The sequence below is a fragment of the Aspergillus candidus genome (assembly GCF_002847045.1).
Source record: "Aspergillus candidus strain CBS 102.13 unplaced genomic scaffold BDW47scaffold_100, whole genome shotgun sequence".
Taxonomy (NCBI): Eukaryota; Fungi; Ascomycota; class Eurotiomycetes; order Eurotiales; family Aspergillaceae; genus Aspergillus; species Aspergillus candidus.
Window position 1 is genome coordinate 20349 of NW_020194105.1, and position 21402 is coordinate 41750.

Genomic DNA, 21402 nt, shown 5'->3' on the forward strand with positions numbered 1-21402 from the left:
GATCCCTTCGCGTGCGTAATTATATGGATTCAAATATAAGCCCTAGGGGAAGGGAATAGCTGTTCTTCATTTGCTACCGCGTCAATGGGCCAAGAAGGAAATGAGATCGCCTCTAGGTGCACCTATGGTCTATGAGATACATGCTAGGTCACATTTAGGCGTCTACTAAAACAACACTTATAGCAACACACGGCCACTAAATCGGGTTACCACTATAGTAGAGTGTCATTATCCGCACCGAAAAACCGAACCTAAACTAGAGTTGCATAATTTTTACTGACTTGAACTAATATTAAGCCTGGACAGGGCAGCATCGAAGGAGAAGGCTACTAAATGAATTGCGTTTGAATGGCCCTTCTAGGATCTGTATTTCTACAAGTGCCCTAATACCTAGACAGTGGGTTCTACACCCAACTTTTTCGAATACATTTCCCCGATTACAGAACTCTTGAGAGCAGATCTCAGCTTAGTAGGAGAAAAACGACCCAGCTATGTGAATTTTCTGCGGCTAATCTTCCGTCGCACTTAGCTAAGACTTGATATGAGGGCGCTACGCCCCCTAATATTCGCTCCATATTTATAAAATATGAAAGGAATTGGAATGAGAATGAGCTCCAAGCATCCCAGAGTCGTACCAGCCCAATTTACACCAAGCGTGTCATACATTTTTGGCCCTGCAAGTGGGAGAGTCGCAGCGAAGCTGTATCTGAACGCCGTGGCCCCAGCTACAGCAGACGCAGTATATATACCATAGCTGCCCGACATGTAACTGAGGATATAGATAAACACGAGCGTGTTGCCGAATCCAAATGGAACTCCGGCAAGAATGGGAACAATCCAGTGGATGTTTTCTTGGGGCGCAGTCCATGAAAACCAAAATTGGCCGATCGGAACCAAGATCCCCCCCATACAGGCTGGGACCATGTATGCATCGAGAGTGCTACCAGATGGATCGTGATAGTACCTTGTGAGAAAAGCACGAATCACTGGTTCCAAAATAACGGCGCAAGTTACTCCCACACTAATACCGCAGTATGCTAGTCCTGCTATTCCAGGTGACCATCCACGTTGCTGTTCGAATACAACTGGATAACCGATAAAGCAAAGAAAGAGTATAGCATAGAATATAGCAGCGTAAACATTTAGCATAAGACTATAATTATATCGGAGTCAGTTCAATGATGTCTATAGAAAGAAGTGAATGCTTTCTACCATATGGGTTCGAAGAAGGCCATTTTTAGGGGCCGTATAATGCTTGCTTTCGCCTTATCCCAGTCATACGGTTGGCCATCGTCGACATGGCGCATCCACCAACTTGCGCCCTTTGTCCGGTGTTGTATTACCCTTTGTCTCTCCAGGATAACTGGGGCATATGTCTCTTTCAGAAGGCAGTATGCAAAGAACGAAGCCCCGCTGCAGATTCCTACAATCCAGTTGATCCATCGCCAACCCATATGTTCAAATACAAAGCCCCCCATGATAGGCCCTAGTCATCATTAGTTTGGTCTTTGTAAAACGAATAGAGAATATCTCAATAATACCAATAACAGCACCATTCATCGCACCCAGGCTCCAAAAGCTAAATGCCAGCGCCCGGTGCTTATCACTGGCAAGATCACTAACGGATCCTGGTGATGTACTCAAACTTGCACTCACAACAAATCCTCCGAAGAACCTGCTGGCTAGAATAGCAGATGGGCTGGGCGCCAATGCCGCGGGGATTACCAAGAGGCTATGTAGCCCAGTCGATAGAATATGGACAGGGCGCCGACCATAAATCTCACTCAACGAGGTTAACAGTAAAGACCCTAGAGCAAGGCCTAATAGATAAGTGGTCCCTCCTAGCAGTACCATAGTTTTGGATGTGCCTGGGAATGAAGCCTGGATGCCACTGATACCCGCAGTATAGGCAGATGCATAGATACCACTAAGCAGAATGGTCCATAATATGAGCTAATGAACAAAAGTATTGTGCCTAATAGGTGACGCACTTACACTATAGTAGGCATAATTGAGTTGGCCGCTATCCCAAAGATCTTGTACCATACTGGCCAATTCATTGGATTTTTCGGGTCATTCTCTCCCCAGATAACTTCCAGGCTCGATGTTTGGCGAACTTGCTCCTGAATTTCACCACACCTTAATTCAAGTGCGGCTTTATTTGCCATAACTGAAGTATACAGCAACTAGATGTTGAGCTCAGTTTGAAATGAAAAGTTCCCACGTAGTGAGAGAAAAAAAACAATGACACCGTCACCGCGGACGGGGAGGGCTATGGTGTTCTTCCTTCTTAACCCCTCCCCAACCAGCCCATTTCCTGCCCCTTTAACGTGCGAAATGAATGTTTTGTGGAGCAAGTAAGATATTCATTTCTCCCTTGCAGTCGCTTAGACACAGTAATCAAGAACAAAATGGTATGCCATAGCAAGGGCGAGAGAAAAATTGAGCAGCCATTCCCGAAACTCCATCCCAATTCGGATATGACTCCCACCACCTGAGTGGACTCTAAGAGATATCTAAGAGCAAAAGCTTAGAATACCTGGAGAAAGTCGACATACAGATCTTACGAACAAGTCAGGAGATACCTTCAATCCTGAGGAGGTAGTAATACAAATGCTTGAGACACATCACTCCTATATCCTTTTGTTATGCGTTTGCATACCATCACTGTCCGGGTGAATAATACCTACCTAGATAAGGATGGAATTCACGTTGAATATCATACTGGGAGAGTGGAGCTTCTGCTTATTACTCAAAGTCTCGAAATAAGAATAATTAATTTCAATTAACACCTCAGCCAATTAGCAAAGTCGGGCAGGGTCAGTCTTTGAAACTATTTGCTTACTAGAGAGAGTTATTTATTAGTTGTACCTCCATGTTAGAAGCAAGGGCTCGGCAGCATATGAAATCAACTGGGAAGGTGTAGGTGCATGCCCCTTGCGAGAGAAGAATGCATTAATCTGACCTCCTTACTACACCGCACATGTATCTCCTCCTACAAGGAGAATTGCAGATTCCCTGTTGAATTCTGTACACGTCTAGCATGTCACCCTCACCTCGCCAGAGTATGCAATATATTTATGTTGCCCCCACGTACTACACCTCACTGCCACTTCTTCTCAGAAACCATTCGAGCCATTCCATTATTCATTGATACACGGCGTTTCCCCAAGATGAGACCTGAGCAAGAACCCTCTATTCAAGCACCAACAGAGAAAGTGGCACTACCCATGTCCGATGGAGATGCACGGCCATGGCAGGTGCTGAGCCTTCTTTTGCCCTTTCATAGCCCGGATCAGAAGCTCTGGTGGGACAAAGTTGGGCCCCTTATTGAGATTTACTTGAATTGTTCAGGGTACAATGTTGGTGCTCAGTATCGTTATTTGTTAATGCTCCACTCCATTATTCTTCCAGTGCTTGGGCCATTCCCAAATCACACCAAATCGAATTCACCATGGCCTTACTTCATGAATAACGGAGATCCATGCGACCTCAGCATCAATTATCAAGGGGGCTCAGCACCATGTGTCCGCATAGGGATCGAGCCAATAGGACCTATGGCAGGGACGAACCAAGATCCCATGAACGAATTCGCCGCGAGGCGGCTTCTTGAAGACTTGAGCCGGATTCAGACCGACATAGACTTTCAATTATTTGACCATTTCAGGGACGCCTTGGTTTTATCCAACCACAAGGCTCGTCTGTGCTGGGATGGTATTGAGGAACATGGAATCAAAGCTCAGGGACATGTCGCGCTTGATCTCCACGAGCACTCACTTAAAGTGAAGGCGTACTGTGTCCCGCTCCTACGATCTCTCACGAGCGGTGTCCACTATGTGCGCATGATGATAGACAGCATCAAGACGATTTCGAGAGACCATCCCATTACTCACGGGCTTTCAAAAGTGGATGAGTACCTAGCGGCCACTAAGCATCTCCTTGTGGACTCCAGAAGCTGTTTCTCTTTCGACTGCGCAGACTTGAAGAACTCTAGATACAAGATATATGTGGGTGCAAACGTGAAAACCCTGGGGGAAGCCTATGGGTTCTGGACTCTAGGAGGTAGCCTGAAGGGCGAGGCCATCGACCGGGGTTTTCAACTCATGGAGAAAGTCTGGAAAACAATGTACGCGAAGTCTTTGCCTGACATGAAGCCGAGGAAATATATACCGTTCATATGGAACTGGGAGGTATCACCGACAGACTCAGATCCTATCCCCAAGGCATACTTCCAGGTTTTGGACGACTACGATAGTCTGATTACTGAGGTTATCACCTGTGTGTTTGGCGAACTTGGCTGGACCGAACATGCAATGACACACCAGATAATCCAGAAAAAGGCATAGTAAGTTCAACCCGAGCATCTCGCTCCTTCACCCTTGAAGTTATCTCTTGACTATGTACGGGGTTGCTGACGCTTAATCAACCTAGCCCGGGCCATGACTTCGGGAGCTCCACTCAAGTCTATTCATGGATTTCGCTCGCTTATTCGCAAACGAAGGGTCCCTATATTACTATATATAGTAACCCGGCCGCTTCTTTATAAGTATCTGTACCTAAGCATATGTCCACTAGAATAATTTTCCTACCAACTAAGTCCCGGTTTCATTTGTGTAAACGTGTAAATAAATAACTAATACACCCTATAACACGTAAAAAGTAGATCAATCAATGCAAAGGTCCTATCCAAAGGCTGGATGATCCTGTTATATAGATTTTACGTGGGACACGAATGATGCTATTTCTTATTAACCACCTGGCCTTATTCGAGGGTCTTAGATATAATATGATTGTTGAAACACTATAGTTTCAGTGCAAGGGATCCAGACATGGCTAAGTTTCTATATTCCCACCGTGCTTCTTTGCCGAACGTTGTGTAATAGGCAACGAGGGAATTCTACCGATATTGTCGGCGGCTTCCAAAATCACGAGTCATTAATTAACTAAGCGCTATATTAATGGTGACAAGCACTGGTACAGGTCCCTCACGAGACTTGTGTCTTTTAACTTTGGGTTTAGTGATCATACAACTAATTACATTGGTCTTCGAAGTAAGAACAGCAGTGAGAACAGGAAAGGTCCTGTTCAGGATAAGACTGGGGTCTTGTCAGATTTTTCGGTTGTGTGCTACCAACTGTACTATAACCAGTATAGATGTATAGGTAAGATTTATATGGATAAAGCGGCGAAACCTGTTGTGAATGTATACCCAATGAGAACAATACCAGAAACCAACTTCAGACCATAACAGAGGATGATAGTAAATTCCAGCAGCCCCAGAGCGGTATCAAAGGATAATTGGAAATCCTCACGAAACAAGTCAGATAGATGAAATCCAGGCGAGAGCTCGCCTTTTTCTGTTTATTTTGTTTTATTTTATTTTTTGCTTCTTCTCTGTTTTCGATGGAAAACGGGTGCGCAGGGACTGGGTTGCATAGAAGTGTGTTAACGTACATACCAAAGCATGATCTCTAATCCCACTGAAGCCACATACGTCAACACTAGTATATGTATTTCTTGTTTTGTATCTTTGAATACAGTCTGCGGATCGTAAAACTTAAGAAGCAAGGCGATACAAACAAATATTTCTACGGATGATCTATACTGAACGTTAATTACTCCTCATAAACACCACAGTTACATGGCATGTCATCCTAGATATTATATTATATGATATCTAGCCCCTAGCGTCTAAAGTGGTGTGAAACATGTAATAATTGAGGATACTCTCATAGCTACCCTGCAGTCAAGGGACAGGGGTTAATCAGTACAGAGATAATACTAATTCATCCAGTGCTTGCTTTGCTCGGTGATTCTAATTGACACTTCATTTCCATAAAAAACCCACCCCTTTATCAGTAGTTTCACAACCTTTGTTGGTTTCTATTTAGCTATCAGGCTATGATTATTGAAGCTTAACACTATTATACCCCTTTGTCCATCCATGTAACTAGCTCACGCACCAGATGGTGAAGTAATACGACCGCCTTTATTCCTTAAGTATGGCCGGATAGGCAAGGACTTCTATACATCACCAGCTTTGTCACCCCATCCAGAATGGTAAAACACTTTAGTTGCTATGGTGTATGGATAAAATATTCAAATCACTGTGTAACTTTCTCATATATAACAAATTGAACCAGACTGCATAACGCCTAATCCGGGTGCTCACACTTTGTGTGACCTGTAGTATGCCCTGCTATTCTTTTCTGTCGCGTTCTTAATCTTTGTAGATCTATTCTTCCAATATCCGCCCAAGATAGGGATGATAGCGTGTAATTTTTTGAAATCCCACGGCATTTCAGACGCAAGGTTATTGCGAGATAAACCATACATCATTATATGTTTCCTTGTTAGGGATTTGTGTTAGTACAGAATATGCGTAAGGATTGGTTCGACATTCGTGTCTAGGGATGTGTAGAATCGCAATAATTACCAGAAATCTAGCCTTTGATTTGAAGAATTCTGTGTTACATCCTTGCCTACGGCTCAGCTGCGGCTGATATCTGCAATAACAGGTCTTCATACAATAATAGGTATTAATAGGCTGTTAAATGACCAGAGGCTGTAGGTACCTCCCTCCCATCCTCCTTCGAACAGCATGAACCTTCTTTCCTGCCCAAAGATCCCATTTCAGACTAACATTTGGGCTAGGTTGTCCGTCCCAAAAATTTTTGCGAAATGCCTTTCAACCTGGAAGACGTGATCTCAAAATATCGAGACTTCGAATTTACCTCACCTTATCTCTATTATGGGCTCGCTATCTTTATATTCTGCTACTGGTGGAAGTCCACAACACTGGAAAATCCATCGGGGCTACCAGTCATTGGCAGAAGATGGTATGAGTTGGGTAATGGCAAAGCCAAAAAACGGTTCCGGGATGATTGCCTGGGCCTGGTCCGGTCTTGTCAAGAAAAGGTTGGTAGTCGCCTAACTTTGATTCATTCCCTGCCCACTAATTCATGAATCTATCCTCGAACAGTATGGAGATGCTTTCTATCTGTATACCGATTCTACGTATCGCTTGATCCTTTGTCGCAATTATATCGATATGATGCGCAATGAAAAGGGCCTGGACTTCGCCAGCGCACTCGCATTGGTAAGTAAAACCACCCTTATTAGGAGAAAAACGGCTTACAAGGGAATAGAAACTGGACAATGGTGTGCACGGCTTTGAGCCAATGGGAACCATGACAAGTGACAAGAAGATTATACAGGCCGTGGCGAAGCACTCGCTTAATCGCCATCTGGGTGAGTTGTTCCTTCCGTTTTTCTGTCACTCATGATGCCGTGAGTTACCGAGGGGAACTGTTAGATCTAACTGGACCAAAGGGACCTTTACCCAGCCACTGAATGAAGAATCCGACTATGCACTTCGTCAAGTCTGGACTGACAACCCTGGTATTACCACTCCATACTCTGACATGTTGAATGAAGTTTGACATTGGCGCTGACAAGCCCACCAGAATTCCACGAGGTGATGTTGAAGGACAGTGTTTGGAAATTCTTCTCACAGATCATGTCCCGGACATTTATCAACGACCCAGACTACTATCGAAACCCGGAGTGGGTTGAGGCGAGCTCGGAATACGTCGAGCTGTCCGCCACCGCGGGATATGAACTTCGATTCTTCCCAGCGTGGGCGAAACCCCTAGCCGCACAAGTCTCCCCCAATTGTCGGAGACTCAAAACGCTTTTCGAACGTATCAATGCTCTCTTGGGCCCGTTGAAGGAGAAGCTTGATAAGCAAGGCTTAGAACTTGACTCCAAGAGCCCACTCAGTTTCTTATATCAGAAGGTGGAAGGTCGTTTAGACGAGCTTGCATCGTATGTAATCGGTCTCTGTCTTGTGTCGTTCGATGGAGGAGGCGAGCTCTTCACCCATGTCCTACACTCGGTTTGGAGGAATGAACAACTGGTCCGTGACCTCCGTTCGGAAATCGTCAACGTGGTTGGGAAGGAGGGCTTCAACAAGAATTCCCTGCAGAACTTGGTGCTCATGGATAGCGTCCTAAAGGAGACGCTACGTTTGCATCCCGAATCCGTTCGTACGTCTCTCTTTCTTGTCTGCCTACACTTCAGAAGACCGACCTCCTTTACTGACTAGATAATAGTTCTGTTGCAGCGAATGGCCACGGAGAAAGTCGTGCTAGCTGACGGACTCATCATCCCCAAAGGTACCCCGATCATGGCCTCGACATCCCACATTGTCGACGGGTCGACCTGGCCTGACGGCGACAAGTTCGACGGCTACCGGTTTCTTAACCTCCGCCAGGATCCAGATCGTACTGCAAGCTTGGCCTCATACAACTTCACCTCAACATCTGCAGACCATTTCGGCTTTGGGCATGGATCCCAAGTATGTCCGGGGAGGTTCTTTGCGTCGCATATGCAGAAAATACTGCTTTGTCATGTGCTCATGAAGTATGATGTTGAGGTTATGATTCCGGAGGAGGGCGCATGGTTTCAACGGGGACAGACTCATGTTGCGCATCCGGGGCTGAAGGCCCTTGTTAGGCGGAGGAAAGAGGAGATCCACCTGTGAGGGATCCGTTCTGTAACGGAATGGTGAAGGTTCCAGGTTTGGCTTAGAACGATGGGACGTACTCACGAGTCCGGTCTTCACGGCGTACTCAAGTGTCCCAGCTTATAGGTTGATATATACCATACACTCGTTCGTGATTGCCATGTCTCTGTACTTCTCAGCTACCGTCCTGACAGAATTCGACACAGAAATTCATCTTTCCTTATGTGACAGGCCAATGTTTTTGTGGTTTGATGGGGCTAGTTGAGGTGGGACACGCCAGGCAGAACCAAGAACCAAATGTCCCCTACAGACAGTACGCACCCGAGTGGTCGATGAGCGAGCGGTGAGCGCTGAAATTAACATCCTGGCCAATCCAGATTCAAATTAGACACATAGGTGGAGGTCGCATCAATAGTGTCAATGTTTATTCAAAAGTCCCTACGGAATATGTCGGGAGAACCATTGAGATCGCCGGACAAAACGAGAGTACACTAAGATTCTGAGATAATTGTATCAAACGTCGAGGAACTTCTCAGCCTCCTTCTTAAGCGCTTTCATAGCGACCATCTGAAGGTCGGGCCCGACGCTAATTCGAGCAACCCCAAGAGCAGCGAGTTCTTTGGTAGTATTTTCCCCAGGTACTAGATTCACACGGCCCTCAAACGCCTGAATCAGCTTCGTGATCTGTTCCCTTGTGAGTTCTCCAGGATGCGCCTGATCTAGAGGACCCAAAACAAAGACCGATGTCGCACCAGCAGCAAGAAATGCCTGACCGCGTGAGATGACTTCGTCAATCGTCCCACCATACACCAGGGCGTCGCATCTGGCGTTAACCACAAAATCAGGAACGCCCAGGGCGTCCGCGATGGCTAGGGCGTGTTTGACTCGGTTTACCGCATCGTGGGCGCTGTAGAGTCGCTTATTCGCGTTATCATAGTCTTCGATGTTGGCACCAATGGCGCCAGCGCCAATGACCTGTTTGATGGCGTCTTCAAGCTGATCACCGTATCCATCTTGTAAATCGACGCTCAGCGGCTTTCCGCTTCCTTTAATTGCGGTCGCGATTATCCGGGTAGCTCTGATATTTTCTTCGAGGGTGAGTTCCTCATCAGGGACACCGGCGGCTTCAGCAATCGCCCAACTTGCAGTTGCAATGGCTTTCGAAGCGGGAAGTGCTGCGACTGTTTTTGCGGAAATACCGTCGTATACGTTTGCAAGAACAACGGGTTGATTTGGCCTGTGTAGACCTTTGAACGCCTTTGCGGCGAGGTTCAAATCAGAAGCCATGGTGGAGATGGATATGGCGGATCGTTGTGAGGAGGGGGGACGACTCTAGAGTAGTGCAGGGTGCTGGAAGAGGGGTCGACGCAATTTATGTACTGTGTATGGAGGCCACATCTGCCCAATATGAGGAAAAGCACTCATCTGACATCATTGGGCACAAAAAGATCTTGCTCATAGGTAATTAAATGGTTGTATTGGTTTGCACGAAACATGGATCGAGTCGAGGGGATGGGAAATACATCGTTTTGTGCGAGCGTATAATATGGCGTACACATCTGCCTAGCTTCCTATGCCAGCAAGGTGAGTAGCCTTGCTTTGTGGAACACAAGATAAATAATGAGGTATACGGTGCTTCAATGATGATTGATACCTTACTGAACCCGCTAAAGGGACAAGACCTATTCGTCGAGTGCCTAGTTTGAATTCCCACAAGAGTTACAAAGGGTCCGAGCTCAATACGTGGCAATTATGAGCCCAGGTGGTGGGTGGCCCCTCTCAATAGCTGTACGACATTGGCAGGGAAGGTCCATCTCCGTGCATAAGCCGTGTCAATGAGAGTCCCAAGTGGTTCCACATCATACATTGCGTATGTAGCCAAGAGTTGGTATGTCTTTCGACGGCGTCATTTAGCAAGGGGCCACTCTAATAGCAGAAGCGGTGTAAGAAACTCTAGGCCCCCGGTTTCGAAGTGCCGTGAGCGTCAATTTCAAGCGTCTTAGGCTATGAGTGGGGATTTATCTATGAGTTGACCGCTAGGAGGGGTACGGTTTATTGAGGCAGCCGTAATCAGAGCGCTCATTCATCCAATGCTTGCCTGGCGGGCATGTATGGTGTATGTATGGTGTAGATTGCGAGGTGGGCTTTGAGCGATTGGTAGATATGTGGACATTAGGGTTGCACATTTTCAGCGATGCTACTATAGAGCTGAGGCTGAATAGGTTGCGAAAGCTTCGGGGCTTGCTCATAATTATTTTAGAAGTCGAGTAAAAGAGGCTGAGCATTGGCATCTCGAAGAGACACACAAGTAATTGTCGCTTCAAATCGCGCATGTCAAAACTTACCAGATATACCTGTGACTCGGGATGATTGGTAGTGGGAACTAACACTTCAACAGGCCGAACGGGATTTCACCCAAAAATGTCGCGTCTAGGAAGCCGTCTCATTCTCATCAAGGGCAAGCCTCACTTGTGTATACATCCGTCAAAATTTAAACATACTTTCATGAGACGTTGACATTGTTCCTCTGTCCCATGTACCTAATGCGTGCTGTTAAATCTTGAAATATTAAGAGTATACGGGGAACAGAGATATTCGCGGCTAAGGTCACTACTCATATTGAAAATGCACCCGCCTCCCATCTGGATGGAGCGGTCTTTATTATGGGTAAGATCCGTGAGGGTCTCACTATGGTTTTCCATCATCACAACCTGGCAGCTCTATGGCTATTTGAAGTGAGGTCTATAATTTCTGGTCCTTCTGATCATGGGCAATACCGGATGGATCATCCCCTGGGCCCGGCCACGCCGCACAGGATAACTCTGGTTCACAATTCTGAGGTATCATCTCCAAAGAAAGACATCAAATATTGGAAATGCTGGGAGAACCCTCCGAAGACCCCTGGACGCTGGCTGTTCAGGCGACACATGCCATCTGCAACCCACTCCTCACTACCCACGCCAAGCGACACAATAAAGAGGCTGTCGGGATCCCATTTCCGTTTGATATCCTTGAGTCGTGCATACTTGTCTCCCCAAAACCACTTCTGCCAGTTCTCTAGGTGAGGATCAGCCTCGTTTAGGTACATTGCCACAGGACTGGGCTTCAGGGAGTACAAAACGGGCCCTTCCACGTTTGAAATGCGCTTCTGGACCGCCCGCTGTTCGTGAAGACTCGGACCAAATAGACGATTCCCCACCAGGAGAACGGCAGCGGAGCGCCAGCCTTCATGGAGAGCATTGTCGACATGGCTATTAGCATTAACCTGGCCCCCAAGCGTATTAACCACCCAGAGGTCGTTTGGTTTCAGGTCAATTCTGGCAAGCTGGTCGAGGAGCGCTCCCGGGCCATCTTCCGATGCATACAACTCATTCGGAACGAGGACGCTATCCTGGTAGTAGCCTAGTCCCTTAGAGTACTCCTCTTGCGGAATTTTCAGATAGGAGCTAAGTCTGGGGTATGGATCGGAGGAGAATTCATACGGAACACCGATCTCAGCTAACGAGGCTAGTAGCGGTGAGAAGGATTCATTGACAACCCTCTTGTCCGCCACATTTAGAGTGAACATGGTGAGTTTCACGTACGGGTTGCCTGAGGGCATCCGGCCAATTGAATACTGGGCTGAATTGCCGCCGGTTGATAGATCTCGAGCCTTATAGACAACCTCCCTTGCTGCCGCCCAGTACGTCTGATCTCGCTCCGTCATTTCAAACGATAGGGTAGAAACCACAGCTGGGATATCTTCAAATACTCGCATGGTGACACTGGTGACCACGCCAAATGTGCCACCACCACCGCCTCGAAGAGCCCAGAAGAGATCTGCATTTTGGTGTTGGTTCGCCACGACCACATTGCCCTGTCATCTCAGTCAGTCAAATTACGGAACTCGTCCCGACACGGTGGAAAACCTACATCTGCTGTAACTATCTCAAATTCGAGAACCAAGTCAGCTGACAGTCCCCTCAGCGGTGCTAATACGGTCGAGACACCTCCTCCCTGAATAAATCCACCGGCAACCCCAATGGTGCTACATTCGCCTGCCACCACATTATACCCATGCTCCGCGGCAGCTGCATAGAGGTCCATACCCAGGACGCCGGCGCCAAAGGTCACAGCCGGACCCTCCGATTGGGCCTTTTCTCTGGCCGTCTGCGGCACAAAGTTGTCCGTAAACGTAATATCTTTGAGTCCCTGTGTCAATATCTGGAATGAGTCTACCGCGCTAGACCGACCGCTGGCATCGTGGCCCGTGTTTTTGATTGTAAGACGCAGATTCTTGTCTTTGGCAAACTGAACGGCAGCCTGGATGTCTTCCGTCGACTGGACCATCGCGGAATAAAGCGGGATCCGGCCCTGGCTGCAAGGCTCAGACGGGTCACTGCTGTCTCCAATATAGCAGGTCTCATTGCTGGGGATAGAGACCTCCCATGCGGTGTTCTCTAGGGCACCTAGGTTGCACATTGTCTTAGTCACCGGTCATTCGAGCGTGTCGGCACTGACTTACCTGGCTCGCTGGCGCGCCAAACCCCGCTGGGGGACATTGCGGATACGTGTTCACAAGCGATTTTGTTGTAGGTGGGTTCATGGCAAACATACCCAACGGGCCGTACCCGAACGAGGTTGCCATGGATGGAGCCGTTTAGAGCATCCCAATCAGCCGGGGAGGGCCAGCAGGGATCATTTGGTCGACATCGACACTGGGCGTCTTCTTCAACTCGTTCAAGGGGAATTTGCTGAGAAAAGGCCTGGAGAGACAAGATACCCAGCAACAGAAGGGTGCGGTGCATGTTGACACCGCTTCGCAGCAAGGAATCAGATATGCGATGGCGTGAGTTACGTGGATTTGCCCAGGAAAACCCAAGAATATATGTCCGTCTTACCAAGGAGGGCAAGAGGCGGTGAAGGGAAAACTGATCTCTCAGGCCGGAAGAAGATATCCAAATGATGCGTGTTTCAATATCCTGCACTGCCCGCCGCCCGATTAAATGCCAGCATACCTTAGTACTATTCAACTTGCTAGATAACAGAGCCAGTTAAATCGGTCCCTACCATCTCACAAGGGGTAATTCTCATAGACTGATCTTAGAATTAAACTGATAAGTAAGTGCACGTTGCCTGTGCAATCGCCGGGTTCTTTTGAGGTGATGAAGGTCGGCTACTATGGATAGTCGATAGATCGTTGAGCACATCCCTTGCTGTAGTAATGAGGTATGTCAGAAAGCGTGGTAGGCAAATATTATGAACAACCGAATCGGATTTTAGATACATTTTAAAAGCAGATGCATCAGTGATAGACAAGAGCAGCAAACACAGATGGTACAATAGCTTAATTTCCTTCGCCATGGATTTTTGTTTCACGCAGTAAATTTCCTCATTCCACCCCTGAGCTTAACGGCATGAGATGTGGCTAATTGGTAATCGTCGAATTACAATCTGTTCTGTTTAAAGGTGATGTGCACCTCACTTAATATCAACTTCTGTAGAACATTCAAGTTGCCCTCAGAACCTTCAAGCTGTCGCAATATGACACCATCAGTCCTTAATATAGATCAGAGAGTTGCGTGTACGGCAATCTGAACCAGAAGAGCAGATCAATCATAACAATTCTACTCTGTATACCGCACCTATCCATAGACTCACCCCTTGCCGAATAATCATTCCCAAAGGGGCATACTGACTCTTGACTATATACGCAGTGCGCCATATGTAAACGCGCGCATCTTGTTAAATACTGTAGGCCATGGGTGACTTTGTATCGAAGTTGAAAGTTACTGTTCTATGCTCCAGGAAGATCAGGTGGCTCTTTGCGCAAGCTCTCGATGGATACTACTTCCATGACAAAGGAACGTTGATTTGGGTTGAGGGCAACAAACCTTGCGTCCTTGTATGTAGTTCAGGGCGCTCACTGTATGCTTCTTACTCCGACCACAATCGGCTTTAGAGCTCTGTATTGATATGAGGGTAAAAATACGAGTTACAACATCATAAGGTTGGTATCTATGGGTCTTCCCCTCAAGTATTGAGCGCGATAGTGAAATTTACCATGAGACCTACTTGATCCGGCCATGACAAAGAGTTGTAACGGCCTTTACAAAGGTTGCCATTTCTGATTGCGAATTGTTAGAGGCACCCATAAATCTCTAATGAGAATATTGCAAGTATGCCAGCAGCTAATCATTTGATTCGCAAGACAGATTGGAGAGGCGTAACCAGGACTCTCTTCCTCGGACACGCACGCAGGACGCTAATCAATCAGCGGGCGAGAAATCGCACCGCAAGAGACCCACCGCATTTATGCATCACTGTGATCTCACAATAAGCCCCGAGATTGGCAGGACCATTGTGGCTTTTGACATAGCCGCCCTAGGCTCTATGAAACTTCCTACATCCAGCAACTATATAATGGCGAGCATAGTGTACAAGAAAAGCTATGCGGATAGAAACTGACCGTTTGTATACCCTCAATTCGTTGGCCTAAAGCATTTATTTATCTCCGCCTTCGCTGAACCATATCCGTTGTGGAAGTCCACATGGCGTTTATCTCCGGCGGGTATTTCCTGCAAACAGACCTGCAAGCATTGATACTGCTTCCGGGCCAAGGATCCAAGCCGCATCCTGCTTTTTGGACACAGCAAGCTAGGATTTGAAAGCTCCGATACCATGTCCTGCAATTCTAGAAACGCCATGGACATGCCGAGCAGGAGACCAAAGTTTCGGATAGGGCTGGAGGCTACTTTGAGCATTGTCGTGGCAAACTCGGACGGCCAGCGGGAGAGGAGACTGTGAAGGTCTTGAGGAACGGGAAGAGACGCTCGACGAGTGATTTCTAGACCAAACTCAATAATTCCTTTATTCTCCCCGGTGTATAACGCATCGATTCCGGTGACAATCAGGTGATCCGTGTCAAAGCCGGACTGAGCCCGCAAGAAGCGTATCATAGCGCAGCCAATAGTGTCGGTAGTTCTTCCCGGGGCATACACAAATGATTCGAAGAGACAACACTGCGTAAACCAGAGTGGCAATAGAGAAGATAGATTAAGGTTTGCTGTCAGGTCACTCGTGCACTTCACCAATGGTCCTTTGGGAAGCAGGCATGCCATTGGGACATTCTCACCGCTGAGAGCGCGGACGAGCTTGGCCCTCTTGTTGGCGCCAGGTTCATTGAGCTTTTGATATTTGGAGCGTGTGATAGGCCCGATGAAAGAATAGTAAACCGAAAGTTGGTCGTTTGTTAGGGAGTCAATCCAAAGCTCGAGTGTTTCGACTTCATTTTCCGTGAATGAGCCATACATTTTCCCTCCCCATTGTAGCTCTTGCACCAATCTGCTCTTCTGGCTGTCTCCTGGATATATCCATGGCTTGCATGTGCTAAAACATCGAATAAACTCCTGCTGCCATTCTTCGGCCCGGAATGCTTCAGGATCCAGCCAGTCAGTTAACAGGCGGCCTCCAATCTTGACCCGGCTACCACAATGCAGTCGATGGGCAGCCTGGGTCTTTGAGCCAAATATGGCAAGAACTTTTGACTCTAGTCGAACGTTCGAGTCGTTATTGAGTTGCGGAATAATGTTGGTTGCTTGGTTCCCCTTTTGAGATAGCCACTCGCTGAGGACGTACCCAGCCTGGACTCTCTTCCACCCCACCTCAGCAGACATCTCACCCTCAGTCTCGGCAAGATGGTGGATATAGTCCACAACACTCGCCATAGCCATAGCAGCGTGGCCGGAGTGGTTATTGTCAATTGAAACATGAAGCAAGAAATAATAAGGGTTGAGCTGAACCTCGGGTAACTCCTTTGCTGCTTGCATGGTGTCCAGTTGAAGGAGTTCAAAATGCATATTAAATCCAAGAATTTCGGGAACAAACTCATGCGGGAAGAGAGAAACTAGCAGTTGTGCCGCTGCTGCCCTCCAATATTTGAGATTGCCTAGCCCGTATCGAGGATGTAGAATGGTCTTTGTTGTTGGTGAGGGCAAATCTGGCTCAAATACTCGCAGAAGGTCTTCGAAGACTTTAACATGATGCTGTTCCCGGTTGCCATTTCCGAGTTCCTCAGTAAACACTTGCCATGTCTGTTTCATGATGGGCCGTAGCAGGAAAGGCATGGTGATCTTGTTTAAATGCCCTAGCCAGGCCCCGTCGACTAATTTTAACGGTGCCATTTCCCGCAGACGATCTCCGGCAACTTGTTTGTTATCAAAGAGCTCCCGCGGACACCCGGATCGTCGGCGACTGATATATTCATGATACTGCCTGGTGACCTCATCCTGATGGTCCTGGAGAGAGCGCGCAAGCTCCTTCTCCTCGAAGTACTTCACTGACAATATGCTGCTGGTGTGTGGGGCCTCGACGTGATCTTTCAATGCTTGCGACAGCAGAAGCAGGAAGACTTTTCGTCCGGTAGGTATTGTGTCAGGGAATTCCTCCAGGTTTTGCAGCTTGAAAAAGAGTTCCTTATAGAACTCTGACTCTCTTTGTTCTGTCCATTCGGAATCTGCGCTGCTCGCTGGGCGTCGCCCACCATACTGCTTCCAGGCCTTTGCGCGCCTCGGATTAGATCTTGCAACTTTCGGGTTGTATTTGGCAAGTCCAAAGGAGAGAAACGTGATGATACAAGTGAAGGCTATAACAATTGTACCATAGGACTTGACTTGGTGATCCTCATTATTCAGTTGAAATGAAAGAGCCATTGTGAATAGTTGGGGTTGTACAGGTGGAAGTGATGCCTGGGGTCGGTTCGGAGGGTCCTGGAAAGCTTGGTAAACACGGGGCCAATATTGGTGCCTGTCGTGACTGGGTATTTAAACATCGGTTTCCGGGATTATTGTATGTGTTTGTCCCTCATTTGCTTCTTATTTGCATGTGTGTAACTTACCTAGATTTACTGACACCGGAGTGTGCGGTAATTGTCCAGTAGATAATCAAGAAGGTCCCCAAATATGGAAAAGACCAAGCGACAAAAACCAAAAAAAGGAAATGACAAGATGAAACGAGGTAATACAAGCAGGATCCACGTTGCGCTTGTCGGCTTAGCCTGTGGCCCTTACGCACTGATGTGACATGACCTTATCTATATCTAAGGGGTCGCCATGCAATAAGATGGCTATATAAATTGGTCAATAAGGCCATCGTTGCATGTAGGATATATAAAAGCCCGGGGGTCTCTGGGAGTTTGAAATGTTTCACCCATTTACCTGGGAGGTCCCACAGTACGATTCTTAATTTAGAAACCAACCTATTGCAGTAATGATTACTTCCAAGATCCCAAATTTATGATATCCTAATATCAAAGACGGATGAAGGGTGGTTGCCAAGAAGTAAACGCATGTTATGAATGACATACCAACCACTACTACCAACTATAGCGCGTGAAGTGACGGTGTTGAATACGGAGCGACAGTCAGGCTGCGTCCAAACAATATGAATCAATATTCTGACACGCATGAGCTGTCTGTGCGAGAGATCTCGTGCTCGAGGGGTCGCATGGATGAGGCAATGATCTGATAACTTGATCCATGGTGAATGATGGTTGGCAAATCTTACTATCCCTAGATACCCTGCTTGTGGTATTTCGAAATATTTTCCATCCCCTTGTGTCTCCTACAGGAGCACACTGAGTGACTGAGTAAGGCAAGATTCCTATCCCTAGACTACCTTACTTCCAGTAGTCGCAAGAGTTTTTCGACTGCCCAGAATTCTCCTGCAAGACCTCAGCTAGCCATAAAAAATAGCGGTCTGATTCAACATTCCTATTCCGGAGATCATCGCACCCAACATACATGAATACGTTTGACCCTAAGTTCCTGCTACCCTTCCCAGTATATTTGCAGCATCCGTAGTATGGCGGAGGGCGGCATTCCAACTATATGCCAAGATATTTAGCGAAACATCCTAATCATCTCATTTGAACCAAATGATTGATCATCTCCCTAGTTTCACGAACGTTATCAATGACGATAGTCAGATGTGGCGCTTTTCAGCTACCACGCCGCTCTCGCCGTACACCCCCGCTCCCTCGCGTAGAGGCTGAGGTATTGACAGAGGCAGGGCCTCCGAAATTCCATAATAGACTTAGCGCGCAGTAGGCGAGGCCTCAATTCATAGACCAGTTAGGCTTTTCGGGGAGGCGGGCAGAGATCACCCGATTGTACTCCAACCAAACCAGTCAGAGCCAGGCACTTCACACAACTTCCTTGATACCACCAGTCTTACCAAGAAGCCCCTTCTGTATCAAAATCTGAACTGCGCATTTCAGTCAGTACATCTCCTTAACTGGCAGCACCCCTGGGCATAATAATATCTAAATACATACCCTACAGCGTCCAACACGGTCGTGAATGAGAAGCCGCAACGTCGATCTATCCGTATGGTTGACATATATGAGATGCTATCACTATAATTCGATTATAGTACTATAAATTACATAGTATATTGATAAAATCCATCCCTCCACAAGCTTCAAAAAGATTGCATCCTTTCCATCCCGGAGAGAGCGAGGTGGCTGGAATGCCGTAGCTGGCGACCTGTGTGAGTCCTTACCTCTCCGATCTTTCTTCCTAGCGCGGAAATCACAACGCAAGGGCTGCACCTCACAGTTCACAACTTCCAGGAAGAAATGCGACAGATACTCTCGTGTCAAACCAAAAGATAGAATGGGAATAGACGAGTACGAGAATCTGAATGGAGCATTCAATACGTTCAGCAGCGCTAGGTAGCATTCTGGGAAACTGTAATATACCTTATGCATACAGTATCATACGATAACGTAGTTAAGGAAACCATGATATTCGCTACAGCTGGAATTATTCGGGAATCGTAGTTATCTATTTCAAGCACTAAAGGTCAGAATCGGACAATTCCAACTGAGTGGTATGCAACCCGGCGTCACACTCACACGGTGTTCGCGAAGGCAACCTATCCTTAGGTCTCGACCGACGAAGGTAACTCGCCAGTCTACTAAACAACTAAGGTAGCGAACTTCAACTCAATACGTATACTGTTGGGTATATCAGTCAGGTTAAGCCCCATATCGAATACTGGCCAATGTTTTGGTCTAGGGGTCTTGAGATATACCCGCCTTTGAGAGAGGCCGGGACCGATCGTACTCACAGCGATTACAATCGTACGACTGATCCAACACGGGGGATTAAAACAGAAGCTAATCTTGGTAAATGAGATGAGGATTTTTTTATCGTCCACGTAGTATATGTTTAATAGGTGACGCAGCACACAAACCCCTGCCCATGACTTGAGGGTCGTTTTAAGATCCGCGACGACCAACACCCAGAGTTCCTACGGGGATGTCGAGCCAGAAGTGCCGATTGCTCCGAAATGAGATGATCAGCTCGTGGCCAGAAGCTATACGGCCCAAAATGTCATGACATGCAAGTTGTCATCTCCCAAACTATACCCCCACTCCCAGTCGCTCAAGACAGAACTTCTTACTCTCCTCACTCACATCAAACCCATGCACCCACATCCTTCCACCCGGTTCAACCGTGCTTTTACAAGCTGGATCAGGAGCCGGTCTATTCCTGAGTACCTTCTCTCTCACCTTCTCAATCCCGAGCTCGGCCAACTGCGCTCGCTGGTGATCGCGAATAGCACTCCATTTCACATCCCGTGCAATCTGAAGCTCGCCATCCGGAAGCGTCATATCAACCGCAGTGCCCCGGCTGATACTACGCAAATGCTCCACGCGAGCCTGTCGAAACCCGCTCCAGGCCCCCATCATCGAGGCCACATCTTCCGTCGACGTCAAATGGCCCAGAAACTCCGCAAGGCTAGCCGCATCCTCCAGCGCCATGCCCGCCCCTTGTGCAGCATGCGGGAGAAGAGCATGGGCTGCGTCCCCAATAAGAGCCAGTCGTCCAGACGTGCTCACATAGCTAGGAATCGGACCGACCTCCCCCAGCGTCCAGGAAACGCACTCCCCCTTGTGAACGAGGGAGACCAACGCGCGCACCTCCTCACACCACCCCGATACAAGCCCCCGCATGGCTTCAACATCGGCAGTGTGATTCCACCGTCCAAGGGGCGCCCTTTGGCTCGGCCGCGGGACCCCAATAACAACATTATACAACTCGTTCGAGGCAACCGTATACCCCAGCACGAACACGCCGGGTCCCACCCACGCTTTCGTCTCGCGGGACGACATGAACCCCGCCGTCACGGGGTTGGAAATCATTCGCGACCGCGGAATCACCGCGCGGTAGTGATGTTCTTTATATGGCGTGGGGAGTATATCTTTTGACGCGGGTAGGCATCGCCTGGAGCGAGACCAGATTCCATCAGCTGCGACGGCAAGATTTGCCTCGAAGTTATTCCCGTTTGACGTGTTGACAGTGCCGGTCTCGTGGTCCACGGAGACGACGGATTCGCCGAAGAGAACCGTTACATTGGACTGCTGTTTTAGGCGCTCGAAAAGCACTTGCTGCAGGTCAGGTCGGTAAATCTGCCATTGGGGACAGCCGTAGAGCCATGTGTTGGTGGGGTTGTTCATGTTGATGGCCAACTCGGTGTTATCCTCCCAGCGGCGGAAGGACATATGGGAGGACTGGACCGCGACCTTCTCCAGGGATGTTGTGAGGCCCCATTTGTTCAAGATGCGGGTGCTATTGGGAAAGAGTTGCAGGCCGGCGCCGAACTCGCTGAGGGAGGTATTGGATTCGAGAACTGTGATCTGGTGGTTGAGATTTGAGTCGGCGAGTGCTATCGCGGAGGAGAGACCGGCGATACCGGCGCCAATGACGGTTATTTTCAATGGGATGCCGGGTTGATCGCGATTGGGCGACATCCTAATTTGTGGAAGCTCAGCAGAGCGATGGTCTTATGGTAGGTCTGATTGCTGCTTTCTGGGTCTATTGGGGGTTGGG

At 47.8% G+C, this 21402-nt stretch overlaps 7 protein-coding genes across 7 annotated transcripts; 2 read left to right on the top strand and 5 right to left on the bottom strand.

Annotated features, from left to right (window-relative positions):
* Positions 1-525: 525 nt before the first annotated feature.
* On the bottom strand, positions 526-2209 carry BDW47DRAFT_130518 (putative MFS transporter; the record flags this gene model as incomplete). The annotated part of the gene is made up of 4 exons (XM_024817122.1): positions 1996-2209; positions 1542-1927; positions 1213-1486; positions 526-1153 (listed from the first exon to the last, which is right to left on the bottom strand). Exons 1-4 carry the CDS (start codon positions 2166-2168, stop codon positions 526-528), a joined length of 1461 nt encoding a protein of 486 aa, XP_024667274.1. The 5' UTR covers positions 2169-2209.
* Positions 2210-3173: 964 nt separating this feature from the next.
* BDW47DRAFT_121366 (aromatic prenyltransferase) lies at positions 3174-4546 on the top strand (the record flags this gene model as incomplete). Its single annotated transcript, XM_024815614.1, has 2 exons — positions 3174-4345; positions 4432-4546. 2 exons carry the CDS (start codon positions 3174-3176, stop codon positions 4544-4546), a joined length of 1287 nt encoding a protein of 428 aa, XP_024667275.1.
* Positions 4547-6681: 2135 nt separating this feature from the next.
* Positions 6682-8545, top strand: BDW47DRAFT_121367 (cytochrome P450; the record flags this gene model as incomplete). The annotated part of the gene is made up of 5 exons (XM_024815615.1): positions 6682-6918; positions 6983-7099; positions 7149-7267; positions 7438-8048; positions 8115-8545. 5 exons carry the CDS (start codon positions 6682-6684, stop codon positions 8543-8545), a joined length of 1515 nt encoding a protein of 504 aa, XP_024667276.1.
* Positions 8546-8969: 424 nt separating this feature from the next.
* BDW47DRAFT_114308 (isocitrate lyase/PEP mutase family protein) lies at positions 8970-9881 on the bottom strand. Its single transcript, XM_024814626.1, has one exon. The coding sequence runs from the start codon at positions 9812-9814 to the stop codon at positions 9041-9043; it is 774 nt and encodes a 257-aa protein (XP_024667277.1). The 5' UTR covers positions 9815-9881; the 3' UTR covers positions 8970-9040.
* A 1473-nt stretch (positions 9882-11354) lies between these two features.
* On the bottom strand, positions 11355-13314 carry BDW47DRAFT_121369 (FAD-dependent oxidoreductase; the record flags this gene model as incomplete). Its single annotated transcript, XM_024815616.1, has 5 exons — positions 11355-11630; positions 11661-11687; positions 11727-12383; positions 12440-12975; positions 13032-13314. The coding sequence occupies 5 exons, from the start codon at positions 13312-13314 to the stop codon at positions 11355-11357; spliced, it is 1779 nt and encodes a 592-aa protein (XP_024667278.1).
* Positions 13315-14988: 1674 nt separating this feature from the next.
* BDW47DRAFT_130522 (iron-containing redox enzyme family protein) lies at positions 14989-17217 on the bottom strand (the record flags this gene model as incomplete). Its single annotated transcript, XM_024817123.1, has 1 exon — positions 14989-17217. The coding sequence occupies one exon, from the start codon at positions 17215-17217 to the stop codon at positions 14989-14991; it is 2229 nt and encodes a 742-aa protein (XP_024667279.1).
* Positions 17218-19751: 2534 nt separating this feature from the next.
* On the bottom strand, positions 19752-21380 carry BDW47DRAFT_130525 (FAD/NAD(P)-binding domain-containing protein). The gene has a single exon (XM_024817124.1). The coding sequence runs from the start codon at positions 21321-21323 to the stop codon at positions 19932-19934; it is 1392 nt and encodes a 463-aa protein (XP_024667280.1). The 5' UTR covers positions 21324-21380; the 3' UTR covers positions 19752-19931.
* Between the last annotated feature and the right edge of the window lie 22 nt (positions 21381-21402).